This window comes from Acipenser ruthenus, chromosome 2, assembly GCF_902713425.1.
Source record: "Acipenser ruthenus chromosome 2, fAciRut3.2 maternal haplotype, whole genome shotgun sequence".
NCBI classification, from domain to species: Eukaryota; Metazoa; Chordata; class Actinopteri; order Acipenseriformes; family Acipenseridae; genus Acipenser; species Acipenser ruthenus.
In genome coordinates, this window is record NC_081190.1 from 20917983 (window position 1) to 20940559 (window position 22577).

At 37.4% G+C, this 22577-nt stretch overlaps 1 protein-coding gene across 1 annotated transcript in view; it reads right to left on the bottom strand.

Annotated features, from left to right (window-relative positions):
• Positions 1-502: 502 nt before the first annotated feature.
• LOC117973735 (transmembrane protein 232-like) overlaps positions 503-22577 on the bottom strand; it is a 39113-nt gene continuing 17038 nt past the window's right edge. Inside the window, exons 10-13 of the mRNA XM_058991681.1 lie at positions 22050-22228; positions 17474-17721; positions 2902-2995; positions 503-942 (exon numbers count right to left, since the gene is read on the bottom strand). Coding sequence (XP_058847664.1) covers positions 769-942; positions 2902-2995; positions 17474-17721; positions 22050-22228 — 695 coding nt within the window. The 3' untranslated portion in view covers positions 503-768. The remainder of the gene's footprint in view (positions 943-2901; positions 2996-17473; positions 17722-22049; positions 22229-22577) is intronic.

Sequence of the window (22577 nt, forward strand, 5' to 3'; positions counted from 1 at the left end):
TATTTCAGACTGGAAACAGTGGGCCCTATTCACAAAGCTTTAACTCAGGAGTTATCTAGAAAAAAAAATCTGGGGCTGTAAAGGTGCTCCATGTGGAGTGCAGGATGCACCCTATAGCCTGGAGATCGCAGGTTCAAATCCAGACTATGTCTTTGCTGACCGAGGGTTCTTAGGGGGCGGTGCACAATTCAGGCAACCCGTGGTTCAAAGTGCACCAGTGACCCCTGTGGCTGAGAGGGCACCTGCGGATTGGCAGGAACATGTTTTGGAGGACACCTGTTTCAGCCTCCATTCCCCGAGTCGCTGGAAGGTTGCAGCGGTGAACCGGGATAAAAAAATAATAATTGGGCATTCCAAATTGGGGAGAAAACCAGTGTAAAAACCATTGGCGAAGACTAAATTAAAAAATAAAAAAATCAATCTGTTTTTACAAAAAAAAAAGTTAAAAACAGTTTATTGATTATCAAACTGTATTTAAGTAATCAAAACTGATATTCTTTAAACTAGAATTTTATTTTTTTTAACAAAAAATAAAAAAGCACCCCCAGGGGCATGGTGTAAAAGGATCCAAAAGGGTTAATTTGTCTATTAGGAAAAGCAATACCATTGGAAACATAAAAGTGTTACTTTAAAACAACTTTATCCTGCTGACATCCATAATAGACTCTGCAGGTCTGTCACCGTCCCTAATGCTTGTGTCCATGCAACTATTGATTTAATCACTATTCTGATCATTGATCTTGAATAAACCTAAATATAAAGTGTTCATCATGCACTGTCTTTGCCAGGAAGCTCATACGGTTTGGTTTTCTTGTTCAGCTTTTCTTCCCTTTTCCGCATCATCTCCTTGAAAAGCTGCTCTTGCTGCTTCTGTTTTTCTTCCAGTTCTTCTTGCTCCTTTTCCTCCTCCTCCTTCAGCTTGATCTGAAGTTCTTTCGCCCACTAAAACACAAGCAGATTATCAAAAAGATGTCAGAAATGTGTTTCTATTCTCCCAACATTGGTCAAAGTGGAGTAGTATGCAGTTCTTCGAACCATTTCATCAGTACTGCTTTTGGCCCATGTACTAAATCAAATCTACAGATTATCAAAAAGATGTCAGAAATGTGTTTCTATTCTCCCAACATTGGTCAAAGTGGAGTAGTATGCAGTTCTTCGAACCATTTCATCAGTACTGCTTTTGGCCCATGTACTAAATCAAACTTCTGAGTTCAACACTTACTGTATATGTGTACCACGTCAGGTGTTGCTGGTCAGCAAGTTACAGATCGTATCAGGAATAAAGGTCTAGCCACAGCTGACTTTGAACAAGGCGTCATATTTGGGTGTCATATTAGTGGCAAGAGAAATTGGGAGACTAGTGAGCTAAGCAGACATCCAAAAACAACTGTGTTGAATGTGATATCGCAGTGGAAGGACAAGAGGATAAAAGCCATTGCTGCCAGACTGGGAGTCGAGTACTGAAACAAATTCTCAAATCAAAGTGGAGCACAGTGTGAAGAATGGAGACACATTCTGCTTGAGTCTTGCAGAGGGACTACCCCCACAGCTCCAGTGTCATACACGCTAAAGTGGCCTGACATCACAACATAGAAAATGGGTATGGTTGGGTAGTGGCCGAACCCTTTTTCCAGGACGCTGTACAGTATGTGCTGGCCTGTACCTGCTATAAGTAGGGACTATAACAGTAAACATAATAACTTTCCTTTACTAAACTAGTTAAAAGCAACAGCAAATAAAGGAATATTATACAAAATTATCAAATATATTGTCTAAAACTCTAAATCAATGTAATATAATTTTTTTTCATGGCAGCTCAGTGAAATCTATACTTTACATTTCGGCGCCATTGCTAGATCAATGGGAGTTCTTTATAATAAACTGAGAAATTCAGATCAACATTAAAAAAACTAAAAGGCTACTATGCTTGAAGCAAGCATGCAAATTGATTACTCCCTTTCATAAGAAAATGTAATACTACTGCATATTTTAAAGTGAACTGTCATACTCTTTATGATGTGCTTATAAAATATGTATATTACCTAAAAGCATTAGGCCTTTTTGGACATGAAGGGTTGTGGTTAAGCATGCTAATTTGCTGTGTTAATGAATCCTTACATTTGAAGCACACATTGACAACTCATTAACCTCTTTGTAGAATGTTACTGCATGTTTACAGACTTGACAAAGTTTTGAGATCAATCAGCTACTCTGAACCGGAGGGGCTGAATGACTCCCTCTCGTTTGTAAATTTTCTTATGTAAATATCAACAGAACCTTGCAATAAGTTCACAATAGTATTCTGATATTGATTTACAAATCTATTGAGTTGTTATAAACCTATTAACTTTTTTTCTTTTACTATTTTATTTACTAGATGTTTCCATGTACATTGAAAAATATTTTGTAGGTTTACTTTTTTGTAGACTAGAGCATCTAGGTGTACCGTGCTTTATAAAATCTGTAGTATGAAAAGTCTTAATACAGTATAGCCAATTCAAATAAAACAAGTTCAATGCTTCAGACGTCTGTTTGCTCAGTTAGAAAACATTCTAAATCTTTGTTATTTAAGCACGTTTCCTGTAAGTTTGTTGCATTATAAAATAGTTTACCATTTGGGTCATTTTGCACCCATTACACTGCCGAAGAGATAAAGTATTAATACATTTTTATGTTGGCCTGAATTTCTTTGTCTGCACTGAATAATTCAATGTATTCATGTATTTATAAAGCCTTTGTCTTACACTGTTTCTCAATGGCATTTATTAGGAAAGGGACTTTTAAAGAGTGCCTGTCCTCATAACAGCTTAATGTGACAGTTCAGAATGGTTTAGAATTAAATTTGGCACACAATCAAATATAAATATATTATTTTAGCTACTATATCTTCTTGTACTTTACCTGATCCTCTACCACCTTTAGCAGATCATTATCTGTCCTGTTGTTAAAGCTTGTAGGGGGTTTATAAGTAGCTTCTGCCAACTGAATTTCTTTTCTGAAACAAGCAAACAAACACAAACAAATACATAAAGTTTAATGTGGTTCAGTATATGATTGCTATAGCTCTACCAAACATGTGAAGTGTTAAAACAAGCCCATTACTTATTATTACTGTCTCGTGAACTGCACATATCCTTGCAATCTCTTTTTCCATAGTATCATGATTGCTTTGATATTTATTATTCACATAGCAAAGTGCAGAGACCTCTCTTAGTATGCAAGACCTCTCTTAAACCTCTTTTTTTCATTGATGTAACTCATTGCTTTTTTTATAATAACACCCGCTGCGGGAGTATACTGCAACAAGCCAGGCAACACATCTGAATGATCAATGGGAAGCCTGATTTGAAGCCAGGATTTCAACTTAAAATTGAGCTGGATTTCTGAACTTCTTGCAAGGAACTCCAATGGAACAGGAACTAAGAACAGAAAACCAGCCACTAGAGCTCACAGTGTGGGGATGACATGTAGACTAGCAGCTCAGGATTTCAGGGCTGGGAGGTACTGGGTTATTAAATATTGTTTTAAAATAGAGCAGTGTGCTTTCCATTATCCATGGTTACTAAAATGTTTTTTATTTTTACATTTTGATGTTTACTCGTATCAAGACAATATGAAATAGAACAGATAGAGGCTTTACTATGAGCATGGTGTGATAAATATTGTTATTCATAGCTATTTGTTTCCATCCCCAGCCCGTACTGCTGGGAGGTGAATGTATCAACTCTGGATACACAGGATCACCACAGCAGTTTCCAAAAATTTCTGCCAAGGAAGATTTATTTACGTTCTTTTCAACTGGAATAAAAAGCCTAGATACTTAGCAGCCGACATAGAAAGGGAGAAATTACATGGTACATTTTTTGAGAAACACAATGATGTAAATGATGTGCTTGCTCAAGCAGAACAGAACTCAGTGAAAATCTGCACAAGAATTTGACTGTTTTTTTGTTAATATTTCTTCTAAACATAACATTAAAAATTGAATAAATCTGAAAATGATACCAATTATAAACAGAAATGGTTGTGTTCTGTGAACAAAAACAAAGCAGTCCCGGAACATCACCTGCAGTACCTTTAGCATCTCTCTTTACCATGTAGTGTTTTCTGAAATGCATAGAATTAACAAATAATAACAAACAACGCTGTAATTCCACCTCTGTGATCTGATGGGAATTCACCATCAGATTGCCTGAATGGAATTCTACAGCACTATAACACACTCAGCTGCTATTCTTCTTCTGGTTAATGAAGTTCATCAGACACCTGTAAATCTCTACAGCAGGGCTCTATGTAAATTAGGTTCCATGACACAGACTGTATGACCATGTAAAAATGTGGATCAACTTGCAAATTGCAATTTACACCAAAAGAAGTACCTCTTGAACTGATGCACACAGAAAAGTATGTTCTCACTGTGTAGAGGCCGTTTATTCATATTTGTATCTTACAATGAGATGTGAAACCAAAAACCTGGAACTCACAGATTAATGTCACCTTTGGTTTTCAATTAACAATACTGTTGTAGTGCTTTTTATTTATTTATTTGTTTACATTAAAATGAATTCACATCGCAGTGCTTCACTCAGGAACAAGTCCCAAGTTGGTCTCTAGATTTGTAATAAAGATACTGAATTACAAGACTCAGAACCCAGTCCCTTTCCTACATAGTATTTTTGTAAAGCTTATAATATCCATAATTCACAACAACTTGTAATTGATGTGAGACAAAAGGAAAAATATAATTAGTGCAAAATACAAACCAACCCCTACATGAATACTCTCAATGAGCTCTTACTCAAACATGTTTACTACACTACTATACGGTAATGCACTTATACAGCATAACCACTGTCTGTTTGAGCTCATGATATATAACCAGCAGATGAAATAAAAATGTGAAAAAGATGAAAACATTCACTCAAAGTGTCCTTTTTTCAATTTCCACAATGCTTCATCATGACTCCAGGGGCGCCGGAGTAGGGGGGGCGGGGGTGGGTGGGGGCAAAAGACGCTTGTATAGCACACACTGTTTAGTTACAGTTATACTCTGCACATACTTTTACTTTGCGACACCCACAGCACAACCCCCCCTCCCCCGGCTAAAACCTCACCATGCCCCCCTCACCCCCAGACCTTGGCCCCTCCACTTTTAGAAAGGCTCTGGCGCAGTGATGCAAAGCTTCAGAGCCCTCAAATTGATGTATTTTCAAAGCACCATGGGTACAAAAAAGCATTATATTTAGAACATACATTATTCAAGAGCAGCATATAGCATTCATAGAAAGTGAGAAATGTTTTCTGTAATATTCAGTCTGGCAATGTTCAAACTCAATAATTCAAACATAAAATCAATCAAGCCTTGAATTAGTTTTCTGCATCCCTATGGATTTAATTACGTTTAAAATCACAGCAAAAAAGTGTACATTTAGGAATTGTAAAACGTATATTTTGGTTGTATGTATTTACACTGCTGATAATACTTTTATTCTTTTTCAAGTTTCATTCTATAGTTACAGTCAACTACACACTGCTAAGAACATGTAACAAGTATAATCACATTCCTAGTTTTAAATTACTGTGACTGGATGACTCACACAAGAAATGTCCCATTATCTAAAATATATCACTGCAAGTAACACAAATCTAAGGTTCAAACAAGTATGTTATGTATACTAAACACTTACATTAATACGGTCTCTTTCAATGAAATTTAAAATGGAGCACAGAGTCCTTTACAGACTCGTGATATCACAAGCAGTGGCAATGTGAGTCACCCCACATTTCAACACAAGCATGTCTCAAGCCTGCCCTATCAGCTTTCCTATCACACACCAGTATGTCTGACATTGAACCCACTTACAAAAGCCTTTTGCAGCAGTATTTCAGTTTGAGATCTGATGCAGAGCCTCTTCAGAACAACAAGCACTACAGTCTGTACCAAAGTGCTATTAATTGATCAAAATTATTGCCAACAGCATTTCAACATGATAATGATGTGTCCCAAGAGAAATAATGACTCGGGTGCTTGAAATACAATCATTTTAATTGCCGCGTGCATGGTGTTTAACCATTTCAAGGTGATACTTTGTGATGTTTCAGCAATTTAATCTGTAGGAGATAATTAACTATTAGTATATAGCTCTTTTTTTAGAGCAAGACAAGAAATTGCAGCATTTTTATTGAAGCTCAGACAAAAAATATGTTGCAGCGGTTTATGTCAAAAGAGCCAGCTTAAAAAAAAATAAAAAGATTTGCACCAGAAACAGTCACTACTGGAGAGGTTTATTTATACATATGGTTTTACTTTTTAACACTAGAAGGACCAGAGATATACTCATACCTAGAAGCCCCACAGCAGTCTTTCTGACAGCTGTATTCAAAACACTGTAAATAGTATATATTATACAAATCAAAACAAGAAAACGTAAATAAATAAACATCTGAACAGACATCGGTTTACAACATACATATTTATAAAACTGAAACGATAGCAATACATTTTTAACTTTTCAACATCAATCGGTTTATTATCAGATGAGCAAAAGCAACTGAACAACGTAGATAAATAAACTTAGAAGAAAACATTTTACAGAAGCGCACAGCACGTTCTTAAAAAAAAAAAGTCTAATTTCTTTTTTTTTGATAAAATGGTATTCCTTTACCAGGGGGCTCCCGAGTGGCGCATCCAGTAAAGACGCTCCTCGTGGAGTGCGGGACGTGCCCTATAGTCTGGACGTCGCGAGTTCGAGTCCAGGCTATTCCTTTGCCGACCGTGGACAGGAGCTTCCAGGGGGCGGCACTCAATTGGCCGAGCGCCACCCGGGGGGAGGGAGGGCTAGGTCGGCCAGGGTGTCTTTGGCTCACCGCGCACCAGCAACCCCTGTAGCCTGCCGGGCGCCTGCGGGCTTGCCTGTAAGCTGCGTTGTCCTCCGACGCTGTAGCTCTTGTGTCTTGTACTGTCTTGTGTGTGTTTGTTCCGGAGCAGTGCCTCAACACTACACCTGAGCACTGCAAACCACTCGTTCACAGATCTGTTACAGCAATACACAGGTTTTGTACTTGGGAAATAGCAGCAAAATACTGCACACTATTCAATTGATCTAAACAGTGGCGGATATCAGTCAAAATCAGTAAAATATTAGCCTTACTGAGTTGTCCCATCCTATATATCTACAGACAGGTATATCTAACAAGACAAACATGAATTTCATAACATTGGTATTTAGATTAGCAACAATTTAGATCATTTGACAGATACCTTATTGTTATGTGTATAATTCTGGTAATTCTGTGGTCTGTTAAATGTAAATCTAAACTTGAATTTGCTACTAGGAATGGCAGTGATAAAAAGCAAAAGGCTGTTATTGTGTTCACCACTACAGAAAGATGAAATGAAAGATACAGTCATATGGGTTCATATTTTGAACAAGGGCCTGATGTTCAAACTACGAGTCGAGGTTGTCACATTTCTCCTTGATGTTATGCCATCATACAATCTAATTGGTTAAAAAAAAAAAAAAAAAAAAAAAAAAAACCTTGGATCTATAGCGCATTGATTTATAATACATGTCACAGTGAGAAGCTTTAATCAAGGGATAAGTGAGTCCCTTCTTCAATTCAATTAACTCTCTTAACTCCTGGAATCCTCAAGACAAACACTTGTATTCCAAGAAAACGTATTCTAATTAGCCACGATTGATGTCCTTATGCATGAATGAAAGTTCTATATTTATAATAAAGTACACCCTCGCTATAACAAACCTGTTGGGGTCCAAGCCTTTTGTTTGGTATATCGAGGGATTTGTTTTAGCAAAAGCTTAATCAAATGAAGCTGAACTTATTCAAAATCTATCTGATATGAATCGTTTCAAAGTGCACCAAATCTTAATCCAACAAGCAAGAATCCCATCTTTTATTCCAAATCAACCAGACGTCATGAATAGTTCTCAAGTTGCTTTGTCGCATGGTTACTGAACAAGCCAAAAAACTGAGTGTGTTTTTATATTATCTTTCTTTGTTTTTTTTTGTTTTTTTTTAATTTGGGGTCCAGGGACCAGGTTTGTTATAGCTGAATGTTCATTATAATGAAGGGTATTATAGCGAGGATGTACTGTATATAGTCTCCACTTTAAAAAGTCTGCAGTTGCTCACTTTGTACAGACACTGCCAAATCCTTCAAATGCTGGTCGCAGGGATTTGCTGATCTTGGCTGGGGCCCATAGCTTGAGTTGCATTAGCCTTTGTGCTCCCGCTGGCTAGGGGAGAAAATCAGCTAGGATTTATTAACTTCACAGTGCTATAATGATTCTTACTGGTTAGACTTGTGTCAAGGCCAGACAGAGATCATTTAAGCCAATCACTTGCCTGCAGAATTCGGCAACATCCACTGCTTAAGATCTGCCTGGTCAGAAACAGGTAATTGGCTTGAACAGGGGTATTCCTGGTAAAATAGATATATTTAAATAAGTGCTTTATGATCTGATCAAGGATTTAATTGGTTCAATGTAATAACTAAGGCCATAGATGGAGCAAAGACCTGGACTGGAAGTGCAGAGGTTAATTACCACTGAGCTAGATAGTGGGAATGAAGATTATCTGTAGGTGACACTCAAAGAAATGAAAGTTATTTACAAACCACTATGCAACAGTCTCTTGACACAGCGGTTGTACCGACAGACTGGAGAATTGCAAATGTAATACCGATCCACAAAAAGGGAGACAAAACCGAACCAGGTAACTACAGACCAATAAGCCTGACTTCTATTATATGTAAACTTATGTAAAATATAATAAGATCCAAAATGGAAAAATACCTATATGGTAACAGTATCCTGGGAGACAGTCAGCATGGTTTTAGGAAAGGGAGATCGTGTCTAACTAACGTGCTTGACTTTTTTGAGGATGCAACACCGACAACTGATAACTGCAAAGCATATGACATGGTTTATTTAGATTTCCACAAAGCTTTTGACAAAGTCCCGCATAAAAGGTTAATTCTCAAACTGAACGCACATGGATTAGGGAGTGGTTAACATGTAGAAAACAGAAAGTACTGATTAGAGGAGAAACCTCAAAATGGAGCGAGGTAACCAGTGGAGTACCACCGGGATCAGTATTAGGTCCTCTGCTATTCCTAATCTACATTAATGATTTAGATTCTGGTATAGTAAGTAAACTTGTTAAATTTGCAGACGACACAAAAATAGGAGGAGTGGCAAACACTGTTGCATCAGCAAAGGTCATTCAAAATGATCTAGACAGCATTTAGAACTGGGCAGACACATGGCAAATGACATTTAATAGAGAAAAGTGTAAGGTACTGCAAGCAGTCAATAAAAATGTGCATTATAAATATCATATGGGAGATACTGAAATTGAAGAAGGAATCTATGAAAAAGACCTAGGAGTTTATGTTGACTCAGAAATGACTTCATCTAGACAATGTGGGGAAGCTATAAAAAAGGCCAACAAGATGCTCGTATATATAGTGAAAAGTGTTGACTTTAAATCAAGGAAGTAATGTTAAAACTTTACAATGCATTAGTAAGCCCTCACCTAGAATATTGTGTTCAGTTCTGGTCACCTTGCTACAAAAAGGATATTGCTGCTCTAGAAAGAGTGTAAAGATGAGCGACCAGAATTATTCCGGGTTTAAAAGGCATGTCATATGCAGACAGGCTTAAAGAATTGAATCTATTCAGTCTTGAACAAAGAAGACTACCCGGCGATCTGATTCAAGCATTCAAATTTCTAAAAGGTATTGACAATGTTGACCCAAGGGACTTTTTCAACCTAAAAAAATAAACAAGTACCAGGGGTCACAAATGGAGATTAGATAAAAGGGGAATTCAGAACAGAAAATAGGAGCCACTTTTTTTACACAGAGAACTGTGAGGGTCTGGAACCGTCTCCCCTGTAATGTTGTTGAAGCCGACACCCTGGGATCCTTCAAGAAACTGCTTGATGAGATTCTGGGATCAATAAGCTACTAACAACCAAACGAGCAAGATGGGCCGAATGGCCACCTCTCGTTTGTAAACTTTCTTAAGTTCTTATTTCAAATTGGGGAGAAGGAGAGGGGAGTAAAATACATCACTGGGCACTTTAGACACCTATTTAGAGATCCCATGCTTTCGTAAGACACAGAATGTGCCCTCACCAAAGTAATTGAGCAAAGGATATCTGGTTGAGCAAAGGAAGATCATTACGGTAGGAGTTCTGTTTTTGGACAGCAGAAGCTCAGAGAAATCAAGCCAGTCTCCCTTTCACAGCATCAACTGCTGCACGCTGGTGTAAAGATCACTTACACTGGTGTTACAGGGGCTTTATTTTTTTATTATCGACTGGCTTGAGCTGCTAAAATACATCCTTAATAATGGTAGCACAAGAGAAGTTACACCAGTTTGAGCCACTGACAAGGATCAACGTTACCAGGAATACAAGGGGTTTATCATGGTACCATGAATTGAATTAACTGAGTTTAAATTGTTTTAATATCCTTTTGTCCTCTTATTACTTAGTTCAGCTTCACTTATGATTTTTTTTTTCTGAACAATGAAACAAATCTGATGGTACAAAACAATAGAGCCGGTTGGTCTGCAGAAAGTAGAGTTCAACAGTGATGACTAAATGTTCCTTTTAAAAGGAAATATTAATAGTTCCTCCAATGTCACATCTGTTTTTGGATACACAAATAACACATTTAGTTTATGCTTTTAAAAGATCTGATTCTTAGTTGCTTTCATTCTCAAGAATTCCAACATATTTTCAGGTAGAACAGCCTAATTTGCCACAACATAAAAACTTGAACAAATTGTCTGTGATATTTTCAATCTCTAAACTCTGCTAAAGACTTAAATTCAATGTAATATGCTTAATATAAATCTTTTGGTGGATCAAAGGTTCACCTTTCCCATGCTTCTTTATAATTTAAAATTATGAATGCATCTGATACAAAAAAAAATGCTGATTAGCTAGAGCTGATTTGTACGTTGACTACAATGACAAGAATAAATCATTTATTAGGTCATTTCAGATCTGTTTTCATGACAGTCACATTTGTTATAAAATTTATCGCATGTGGCCAACTCAGGAAATCAGGACAAACAGGGTTGGCGATCTTTAGATTTATTTATTTATTTATTTTTTTAAAATTATTATTATTATTATTTATTTCTTAGCAGACGCCCTTATCCAGGGCGACTTACAATTGTTACAAGATATCACATTATACATATTTTCACAATATACAGCTATTACATTATTTTTTTACATATAATTACCCATTTATACAGTTGGGTTTTTACTGGAGCAATCTAGGTTAAGTACCTTGCTCAAGGGTACAGCAGCAGTGTCCCCCACAAGGGATTGAACCCATGACCTTCCGGTCAGGAGTACAGAGCCCTAACCACTACTCCACACTGCTGCCCCACTACTCCACACTGCTTATTTATCATTGAGGCATCCTCTAAATGTGAACTACAAGAATTTAGCGATGAAATACGCCAGAGAAAAATCCCCCTCACTCATCCCAGTCATTCTTTTCTTTTTCTTTCTTTGATTTCCTCTTTCTGTGTCAGTCCAAATATGCAGGACTACTTTGCTTTTTATAGTGTGTTCAGTTGTTAAAGTTCCTGATTGCACCACTAAATAAACCTGGTTTCAGCGGGTCTTAACACAGTGCTGAGTTGTCTATTTGGGACCCCATTGCACTGTCATCAGAATCGCTTCGGCGAGTATGTTAATGATGGGGCAGGCGCTCTATAATGGGGTAAGACATGTCTTCAGAATACCATCTCAGTGCAGTATTTTTTTTTTTTATGCACCACAGAATCGGGGCCAAGCGCCGTTAGCGCTTGCACTCGCATTTGCGCTGTGATCAGAATACAGAGTTTCAGTTTATAGACAGTAAGAGTTAAAAACTTGATTTAAATCAGTCAACCCTGGGAACAAAGTACAATTTCACAATGTATCGGGATTCATATGTATCCTATCTTATATAAGGCACAATCATTTTATTGACCAAAGCATCAAAATCAAGCATGCAGACTGATCAATCTTAACATTTCCATCTTTAAACATCTCAATCCCAGATGCTGGTTTAAAAATAAATAAATAAATAAATAAATAATAAATCATTTACTGGCTGCTGCTGTGTCATATTGCAAAACAAAGTGTTGCAGATCCCACAACTGATTCTGTTTCACACCTTGAGCCTTTTAATTTTTATTTTTTTTTGGTGCTGAATTGCTTTTCAGAAGTGTTAACGACACCTCATACCTTGGATAATGAAGTTCTCACACCAGGTAAATTACTGCAACCTCAAAAGGGTGAAAGACGGTATGGGAGGTCAATCGTTATCAAATCAAATCAATTCATTACAGTGCCAGTCTTAATTTTGAAATAGGCTTTCTGATCTGGACACCTGCTAAATAACACCTCCAAAATACATCTCACAAGCCACCTAAACATCTACAGTACATAAATAACCTTGCCATCTGGACCTCAGTTTATTAGTGAACTATGTAATTATATGTACTTTAGAGATGGAAGCACAGTATGAAGACACAACAGCAAAAGAAACAACATTATGGAATATCTGTAGGAAACGTTTTTTTAAATCATAGATCACCTAAATACAGCTTCCTTATATTGTGTTCATAGCGCAAGCTGAGGAAAAGGACAGGACATATTCGAATGCAGAGGTGATATATGAGAAGATAACAGATTAAAAATAAATCTTTTCACCACACAGTTAAACCACATCATGAGCCGAATGCCCTTTTATTGGAAGCATTGTTCTGAGCTATTAGTGTGGCACCCATGTATCTGTTACCCAGAATATTACTTATGGACACCATGTGCCATCCAGTGGTACACTAAAGAACAGCAGCACAATATTTCACATAACAGCACACAGGGGTAGGTTTTCTAAGATGGGCCAGTCGCAGGCGAGAACATACCACAATTTGCATTTTCGTTGCGACACTTAAAGTAAACATTTTGTCGTATGTAGTAAGAGAAAATATCTTAATGAAGACAGCTGCAATATACTAATTTAAATTTGCGAGATCACTAGCATTATACATTGCGAAAGTCGTGCGACATTGTTCAAATAAATAGCGGGAGCTGAGTTGTGGTTTGCTGCAGCAGAGTGTGCCCTAAGGATAACGTCTATACATGCAATGGTGCAAGAATCATACCAACATTGTTTGTTATAAATGTCAACACCTGTACAATCCATTCTGTTCCGTCTTCATTTTACCTATTTTAATACTGTTTATAATTTTTATTTTAATACTGTATATAAAATGAAAGGCAGTTTAATCCCATCCGAATAGTAGGGCCCGAACTTTACACCCAAATAAAAAATGTGTTTCTATCAAAACGTTTTTCATAACCATACCGTAGCCCCTTGCTAAACTGGATATGTTTGTCTGACATTAAGAGGTGTCAGGATTTAAAAAAAAAAAAAAAATACAATAAAATCGCATACACATACATTTATAGTGCTCAATGTATTTTAAATGTATAAATCATTGCACTCAAATAACACTAAATGTGTTTTGGGAAGGCTACACATTATGAAAAAATATATAAATATGTACAGTATGCCTATACAGTACAGTATTAAAACCAAATGATCTTACTTTTTACTTTAGACTGAAAACTACAAGTATGGCAACTCAGAATAAATCATGCTGCTGCACTGTACACATATTTTGCTCTCAAATGCGTTCTTACAATTCAACACAGTTTTATCCATTCTGCAAGTTCTTGCGTGCGCTAAACAGAGACAGTCCACTGCCAGGGGCATTTAATTACTTTACCATTTACGTGCCATAAAGATGACACTGGCTGTGAAAGAAGGAGGGGGTGGCACTGCCTCCTCTGCCCTACGGGTTATGGGCCTATGTATACAGGCATATATATATATATATATATATATATATATATATATATATATATATATATATATATATATATATAGAGGGTGTACAGGACCAGGGTTAATTCCTTTGATTTACCAGATGACGATCTAAAAAACTTGATTGAGCCTGTGTAGGGCATTTTGTAGACATCTGTCAGACAAGAGGACCTTGAATTGCCTACGAAAAGGGGCCGTGCCGTACCCCCGCATATGAAGGTGTTGGCTTGGCAGCATTGTCCTTCTTTGTCTCTGGGTTATTTCAAAGGGTCACGGGTGACTTGATAAAGAGGGTTAACGATTGTATCAGTATCCCACTTCATAAGGAGCAGCTGCAAAACATTAAAAGGGAGTTTTATGACATTGCTGGTAATGGGAGTAATGGGAGCTATTGATTGCACACACGTTGCACTCAAATCCCTGCAGCACCATGCTTATACATATGTGAACAGGAAGGGGTTCCATTCACTAAACGTGCAGGTGGTTTGTGATGCATCCTATAACATCTGGAACGTATGTGCTAATTTCCCTGTACACCAGATGACATATTCGTAGGTAAATATTGTAAGACTACCTAGATAATTCAATATTTGTAGTTATGAAAATATATTTGTCTTTTTTGTACTTGTGGTTATGAATGAGATTTATTCACTTCTTTTAACCATTTGTAACCTTACGGAACGTTTGTTGTATTGCTAAAATGATATACTGTTATTTGCACCCAGTGTAATGTTACTACCAAGAAATGATCAATGCAACTGTAGCCTAGCTGAACTCTGGATATGTACAATATATAACAACTGACCTCTACTGCAGATTTTATTTGAATTATACAAATAAAAACCTAAGAGTAAATAATGAAATCTTGGTATTGAAAACAGCATACTATTACAATAAAGTTTCCTTACAGGTGATTGCGGATTTGCAATGCATCCTTCTTAGGGAGTTCTATTGTAATTTAAAAAACGTAATACATATATAATGAAATGTTACCTACATGGTATACATGTATAATATAGCTAACAACTACAAACACAAATGGTACTTCAAAAGTATTTATTTATAGCCTACAATCGTGCATATTAAAATACATACAAATGTAAATTCCAACCAAGCCTACATAGCCTACACTTCATGAGCTGACAAGTCTACCACACCCACCACCCCATCCAATAAAAGAAAAGAAAAAATTGTACCATCCACCACTTACACCATATAGGGTTATTTCGGGCAGCCATTTATATCGGACAAATAGCGTTTGCCGTTTGCCATTCCCATTGATTTTAATAACATCGGCATTGTTTATACTGTAGCGATCCGTGTATTATGTTTGTGTACTGTATTCCCTCTTGTTTCCACTGTGTGTGCTGTTAATACCACAGTATTGTGTTCCTCTTCCCCCGTCTGTATTACCTGTAGTTGCGGGTTTGATCTGTCCCTGTGGCTGTGCGAGCTATCCTGCACGCATGGTGCGCTCTGGCCCCTGTTATTGGCTGTTGGTTGTGTGTGCCCATTGGTCCTAGTGTGCGGCTGGGGACCAATGGGATAGCTGTTCGCTCTGGCACCCGATTAGCATAAAGGGGCAGAGCTAAGTTATAAAAGGAGGCGTTGCACACTCATTGGGCAAGCAGCTAGAGCAGTGGGCTTTGTAGGGTGCTGAGAGAGATCATAAATAAAGCTTTTAACCTGAAAGCAGCATGTTGTCTGCTTCTGTTCTGCCTACTGCGTGAAACGCTACAATACTGTGTTAAGCACGTCGTATATTTTGGGCAAACTCAGCTGTTTGGATCTCGTTATGTGCCACAAACATAGATTTAAATAACAAACACACTGCTTATACTGTAGTAATCACTCTTACTAATCCACCAATCAGCTGTTTTCACCTCGCTGCCTTGCCATTCACATAGATTTCAATACAAAAGGCAGCACTTTATTGTAGTAAAAGCTTGACACATCGATCAGTCAGCTGTTTGCACCTCGTTACTGAGCGATTACCCCTGTACTGTACCTTAGCTACGCAGTGTCAGGTTTACAGTTTGAAAAAACAGCACTGACTGCAACAGCAAGCATGACTGGAAAGAGAAAAGCGATGCGCATCACCACGAAAATTCAGTGTAAATAAAATGTCTCTGTTAGATACAGTGCGTTTGCTAAAGCATGCTTGGAACTCTGTCAGTCAGCAAACAGGGGATGTCAGAGGAAGAATTCTCAGCTGTGTCACCTTAGCGACCAGGACGCTCTGCCTGAAGCAGACACCGATGATGTAAGCATGCGTGCTGCGCTTGTAACACTGCGCTTGTAACACTGTGTTCTAAATAAATGTACATTCTGCATAACAAAATACACAATTTATTACAAATTAAACACAAAATAGATATTCCCATTATTTTTTATTTCCATTTGGCTGCTGCTCGCAGGTGGGAGAACCGTCTCCCTGTACGCTAGTAATTTCCATAACAGCGAATTATGCTTCCATTCATTTTTCTTGATCTCGTTAACATGCATTTTGATTAACAAGTTCCCCTTATCTAGTCGGTGAGACTGGAAGTGATGTACATGACCTGCGACAATTAAGCTTTTTAACAAGAAATGCCCCTGGGCCGAATTATTTGATATTTCAGTGGACTGGTTGAATTTATATTGGACAAATCCAGATCTGGCTTCATTTCAAGCCCTGGAGGAATGTTGTGTTATTGCTATATGTGGTCCATTACTTTGTTTTCATAAAATGATTACTGGCATAGAAGTTTGCAAAAATGGCACATGTTAAAATTTTGAGCTATACATATACTCAATCCGCAAGCATGAAGGTCGTGCAAATGCATACACATACTCAATCGTGAGTATGACATTTTGAAATACACAATACGCAAACACAATCTGAATTTTCATGCTCATTTAAAAATAAATGTATTGGTTCACAGAAGGTTATTCTTTTAGATAATAACAAAACAAAACAAAAGTACTTAACCACTAACACACCCAGGCACTATTAACAATTAACAATAGCCAAGTTGAAAAAAAAGCTAATTCTGATTCATATCATAGATCAAAAGAATGCCAATTTTATAAAATTCATTGTATGAAACTTTTTAGTTTGATTATAATGCTGTTTCAATATCCACTTTTCACCTAACTTTTAATCTATACAGGCTGTAAAACTCAATGTGACCCACGTGTGAAAGTGCATCTTAAGCCTGGGCATGGGCTGTGTCCACTTCAAAGCAGTCAGAGAAGAGTATTAAAAGGGTATTAAGATTTTTTAACGGATAAAAGCAACAACATTTTTTTTTTCATTTTTATGAGAAGATTGCCAGTCAAGCACCACCTGTTTTAGTAAGTTTGAACAGACTAGACCAAAGTTTTGCACCTCTAAAGTTTTGGCACCGCTAAAGTTTTGTACCTCTAAAGTTTTACACAGTAATGTTTAACATGCTACATGTTTTTGTTTGCCCTTTTTGCCACTCTTATGTTTCTCTTCCCAGAAAATGCCTTATCTGTGTAACTGCACATGAAGTTATATTGAAAGGGAGTGCAATATACCTGAGGGAGAGATGTGTCACTTTCTTTTTCACAGCTGGCTGCTTTGGAAGCGAGGCCCTGGGAGGAGGGATTTGCTTTGTTGGTCTTCTCAGGAGTGAGAGATGAGGATCAGTGGGCGGAAGGTAGAGCTGGGACAGCATGCAGGCAACTCGACAGCCAACATGCTGTGATGGTGCACTGTTACCAGGAGCTGATGGAGATTTCAAACTCCCGTTAGAGAATGGATTTGCTGGACCACTGACTTCAGCCTAGAAGAATTTAAAAAAAAAAAAGAAGAAAAAGAAAATAATCTGACATACCCACACAGGAGCAAATGACTTGGACCACACATATTCAAGACTGGGCCAATGTTTCTGAAAAGAGTAATAAACACCATCCCAGCTGGATGTATTATTTTAATACTTATATATGTTTACAGTGCAAACTGGAGTGATAGTAAGATACTCCGCTGTTTAGATATCTGAAATAGAACCCTTTATTATTTATAATAAATCACTTCCCCATAAGAACCCATAAATGGTATCTCACCTTCGCAATGTCATAACAAACTTAATATTCTACATAGTCAGTTTAAATTCAAGAAGTTAACTGACTAGTCATCAAAATTCCAGATAAAAACTGAAGACTGGATGGCCAAAAGTTTGAATTAAATAATTACCAGACCTGCACCACTTTAACCTGGACCAAACCACTTTAACAGAACATTTTTTTCTTTTTTTTTTAGACGGAATAACTTTTTTATGGCCCCCTGACACTTATTATCATTAAGAGCACTTATAGTATCATGCCTACGTTTGTCACACAGATCTAGAGAATCGCTTACATATATCTAGAGAATCGCTTATCCAATTGTGTTGGAACTTGCTAAGGGCCTCCTTTCGCACAAGTTGTTTACCTGTAACAAGTTTAACAAGTTACTGTAATCTGGAGGTGTATGGAGGCTGTCAGTTACACTTACAGTCTATATACCGTAGGTTATGATGATCTAGTTTTTAATTTTACTGATGGACCATTTTTACAGCCATGACAGGGATGACTGTCAGGCTTGTTTATTTTATTTTTTTTCTTGAACATGGTATTGGAGACACTGGGTAAATACGTCTCTAAAGGAAGCACCCTAAAACACTCTCAAATGTATCTTTACTAATAACGTATCTGGGTTCAGGACAAACCTGAACAATTGAGTGGTATTCTCACAGAGTTAACATTTACTAAACAATTTGCATGCATAATACATGAATTTGCTCTCAGATGCAGGCATATGTGACTCTTTAATATCCAAGCATCATTTGAAAATGTAAAGTATCTTCAAATTTGCAATCTCTAATTGCAGTCATTACTCACACCTTGCATTGCTGCTGTGCGCTGGTGGATGAGACAGAAGATAAATGGCTATATCTTACATTTCATAAAAAAAAAACTGTCCTACAGTTAAGTTCAGATTAATAGATATAAATTATGATTTTACCATGAATAGCCGTGCATTAGCTTTTCACTGCAAAGGAGCCCTGTATTCACTATTATCTTTAAAGGTGATTTCATTTCTTCTGGGATAATTGTTTTATTGGCTTTTGCTTTTTTCTTGACCAATGGAATTGCTGTGGATTGTACTATATTTTTTCTCCAAAACATTTAAAAAGAATTGTCTTTGCATGCCAGTCCTTGGCAAGCATCTTGCAATAACAAATGAAGCTGGTATTTTTTAAAATATCATGTAATGACTTCATCAGTCCTGTTTTTTTATTGGCATAATAGGCTTGCTTCTGCTGCAAATACATTTGAGTGTTGCTTCCTGTTAGCAGAGGATAGAAACATGGAGACAGCCTATGTGTAGAAGATTATAAATCTTTAGGCCAACATCTGCCAACAAGTCAGTATAATCAATCCATTTAATGTAGAGCTCAGGATGGCAAATAGCTTTCTGGTATGTTTTTTTTTAAAGAACAGCATAAACACAAAACGCAAATGCATTATTAAACAATAAATAATACATATAATAACCACACACTTATAAAGATAAAGGGCAATGCTTTTTACATCTACCACTGTTTATTAAATAGATTCATTGACCCATGTACTTGCCTTCCAGATAATGGTTATCTTTGGAGCAACTTAGCATAACTGATGTTGGCTGAGGCTTTTCCAAACAACTCTGTTTCATGCTGAGTTACCTCAGCCATAAGGACTCTCAGCTCCTTCTCAGAAAACTTTTCTTTTCTTTTCCTTTCGCCAAAAGGACTTTGCTGCACTTGCTCTGACATATTTTTTTTGGTTTGCATTTTCGTGCTCCACAAATGTCATACAGCGACTACTGCTCTCTGTACTCCTAACTGTGCAAGTGCGGTCGCTAAATAGACCGATGCGCTCATTGAGACCCTCATTATCATAATTGCAGATGGTTATTTGTGTGTGTTGAGTAATTTGCATTGCTCTTATGCTTACATAGGGCGCAGTGCAAAATAATTCTCTGGCCGCAATGTCATTTGGATTTTGCATCCGCAATTATTTGCTCTGCGCCTATACTTGCATCTACCCCGTAGTGCGCATGCTATGGTATGTAAATTAGCCAAATAGTGTGCACGTAAATTAATGCGTTCTGTTAGTAAATGGGGCAGTAAATTTTGATTTATGGTGCACGTTAGGCTCACTACTTAACCCTCATAAGGTACCTGGGGTCCATTCGGACCCCGCGGTGCTTTAGTATCAGGTATTATGTGGATCTAGTGACTTGATTTTTGTTTCTTTTTAGGTAGTTATCAGGCACCCATCCTGTTACACTATGCAAAGGATAATTCTAGTCCAGGTAGCCTGGTTTAATTTCCCAAATTGTTTTAGGTTTGGTGTCTGTATGGAGTAAATTAATGAATGACGTATGAACCCCAGGTGTAGTGTATCGGCAGGCCCGACCTTCTTGCGTGAATATCTCAGGCACTGGAATAGCTTTCCAATGATGTATCGTATATCCTGAACAGACGTTACTAAGCGAAACTACAGCAAACCAAAACTAAGGCTTGAGTCATGTGACATGAGTCAGCTCCTAAATTTCGTTTGTTCCCTATTACTCATTCGCTTCAACAGATAGCGTTCCGGTTTCAACATAATTTAAAAGCGCAGGCTTTGTGCGTTCCATTGATGTCAGGCATGCCCGTATGCGTACTTTGTAACACCCCGTCATTCAGTGCTCCAGTGCTGTGACGAGCAGCAAATCAGTAGGTGTGTTCAATTGCCTGTAACTCGAAAATGGAAAGAACTAGGAACACAGTCAATATACCAAATGAAAGAGGAGGCTTGTGATATCTCATGTGCCTGTGACATGTTCCTAGAATAAACTACAGCATCCAGAATACAGTAGAAGTAAAGGAAAAGCAAAATAAAGTGTTCACATACATATTTCATTCATTCATTTACTCCAGTTGTTAGTTATATGTTGTTTTATTGCTGGGGTCCAGGTGGACCCCAGGTTACCAGCAAAATCAGTTTTGCGATGTGTCCTTATGAGGGTTAATGTGCACGTTACAGCTACATCTAGTGCCCTTTCGTAAATGAGGCCCATGGAGGCTATTTGTGTTGGTCCTGTATGTCACACTTCTACTATACAGTACCGTGTATAACCCTGAGCATACCACCAAAAAGTAACTCAACTGCCTAGATTGTGAAGAAATGCAAACATTTCTAATTCTGAAATAATGAAGACATTCCAAATATATGTAGCAATCTTGATTTTTGCATTTTTATCATCCAAAACTAAGGTATTGCCAAGGAATTTATAAAATCATGTGCTTTTTTTAATTTATTTTTATTTTTATTTTCTGAATTTCAAGCAGGTATTTGTCAGAAATCTGGTAGAAATTGGGATTACTGGTACAACCATTTGCCTGATTATCAATTAACTTTAAAAAGAATGCTGAAGCAATCACTAAAACAGGAGAAGAACTTTATATTGAGCAGTGAGATAAGAGCTCAAATAATACTTTATAAAGAAAGCTATAGTCAAAGGAATATTGCAGGGCGACAGACATTGCAGTGTTATGGGGAACACAACTGTATGACAGGATCATAATTTCGTTCTCTGGTTCTTAGTTTGTGTTGAAACAAGCAAAAATGTATTTTGTTGCAGGGGAAGGCAGAAATATTACAGTATAGAGCACTCACGCGGCAATCTAGCTAAAAGCAGCATGACCAAAAACCATTATCGTCTAGAGCAGTGGTGATATCAGTTTGGAACCAGTAAGGTCAAATAGACTGACGACGTGAGAATTGAAATGGCATGTTAGGTTCTGTCTATTTTAACAGGTGTAGTCCCTATGGATTTAGAGTCTATTCCCTGACACTATTAGCTTTAGTACCACTTTAACTTGTACCATTTAAACTTTTTTTTTTTCACTTTGAAAAGTCTTTGAAGGTACAAAACCATTAAAACAGCCCTCTAATCCAGGATGTTCAGCTCCTATTTGAGTCTTTCTTTCATGATAGCCCACCTGCTGAACTACAAGCTGCAGAAGGCTGCTTTATATTGTTATACCTTCCTATATTCTGGACTTATCATGTTTATGTATATATGATCATAGCCGTGTACCTCAGCGACTCTGACAGCATCTACAACTCGTCCATCCTTCTCGTCATTCTGTTGTTTCTGAAGGGCCTTCCATGCTGCATTCCTGAGACCCTCTCGGGTCGTGTCTCCATGCAAGTGATGGCAAATCTTCACCACAGCGTGGACAGCACTGTAACGTACATACCAGGCTTTCTCTTCAGCTACAGATAAAAAAAAAAAACACCTCTTAAAAAAACATTTTAAATTTGTTATGCTCTAAAGCCCTTCATGCTTTATTTGAAACCATCGTTCCTAATATGTTATGGATGACTGCAGTTTATAAGCCCTTAAAGGAGTGCTAACCAAGGTTTTCACATCTATCCCCAGAACTTTAACACATAGGCAAACTAGGCATGTGCCTAGGGCACGAACTCAAGGGGGGCCTCAAAACAGTTATGTGTTTTTTTTTTTGTTTTTTTTTTACATATACAGCTTTGCGCCTAAACTAGAAAAAACTTCACTCACTGACAATCAAACCGAGGCACGTATCTCAAAAACAAATTGTTCAGA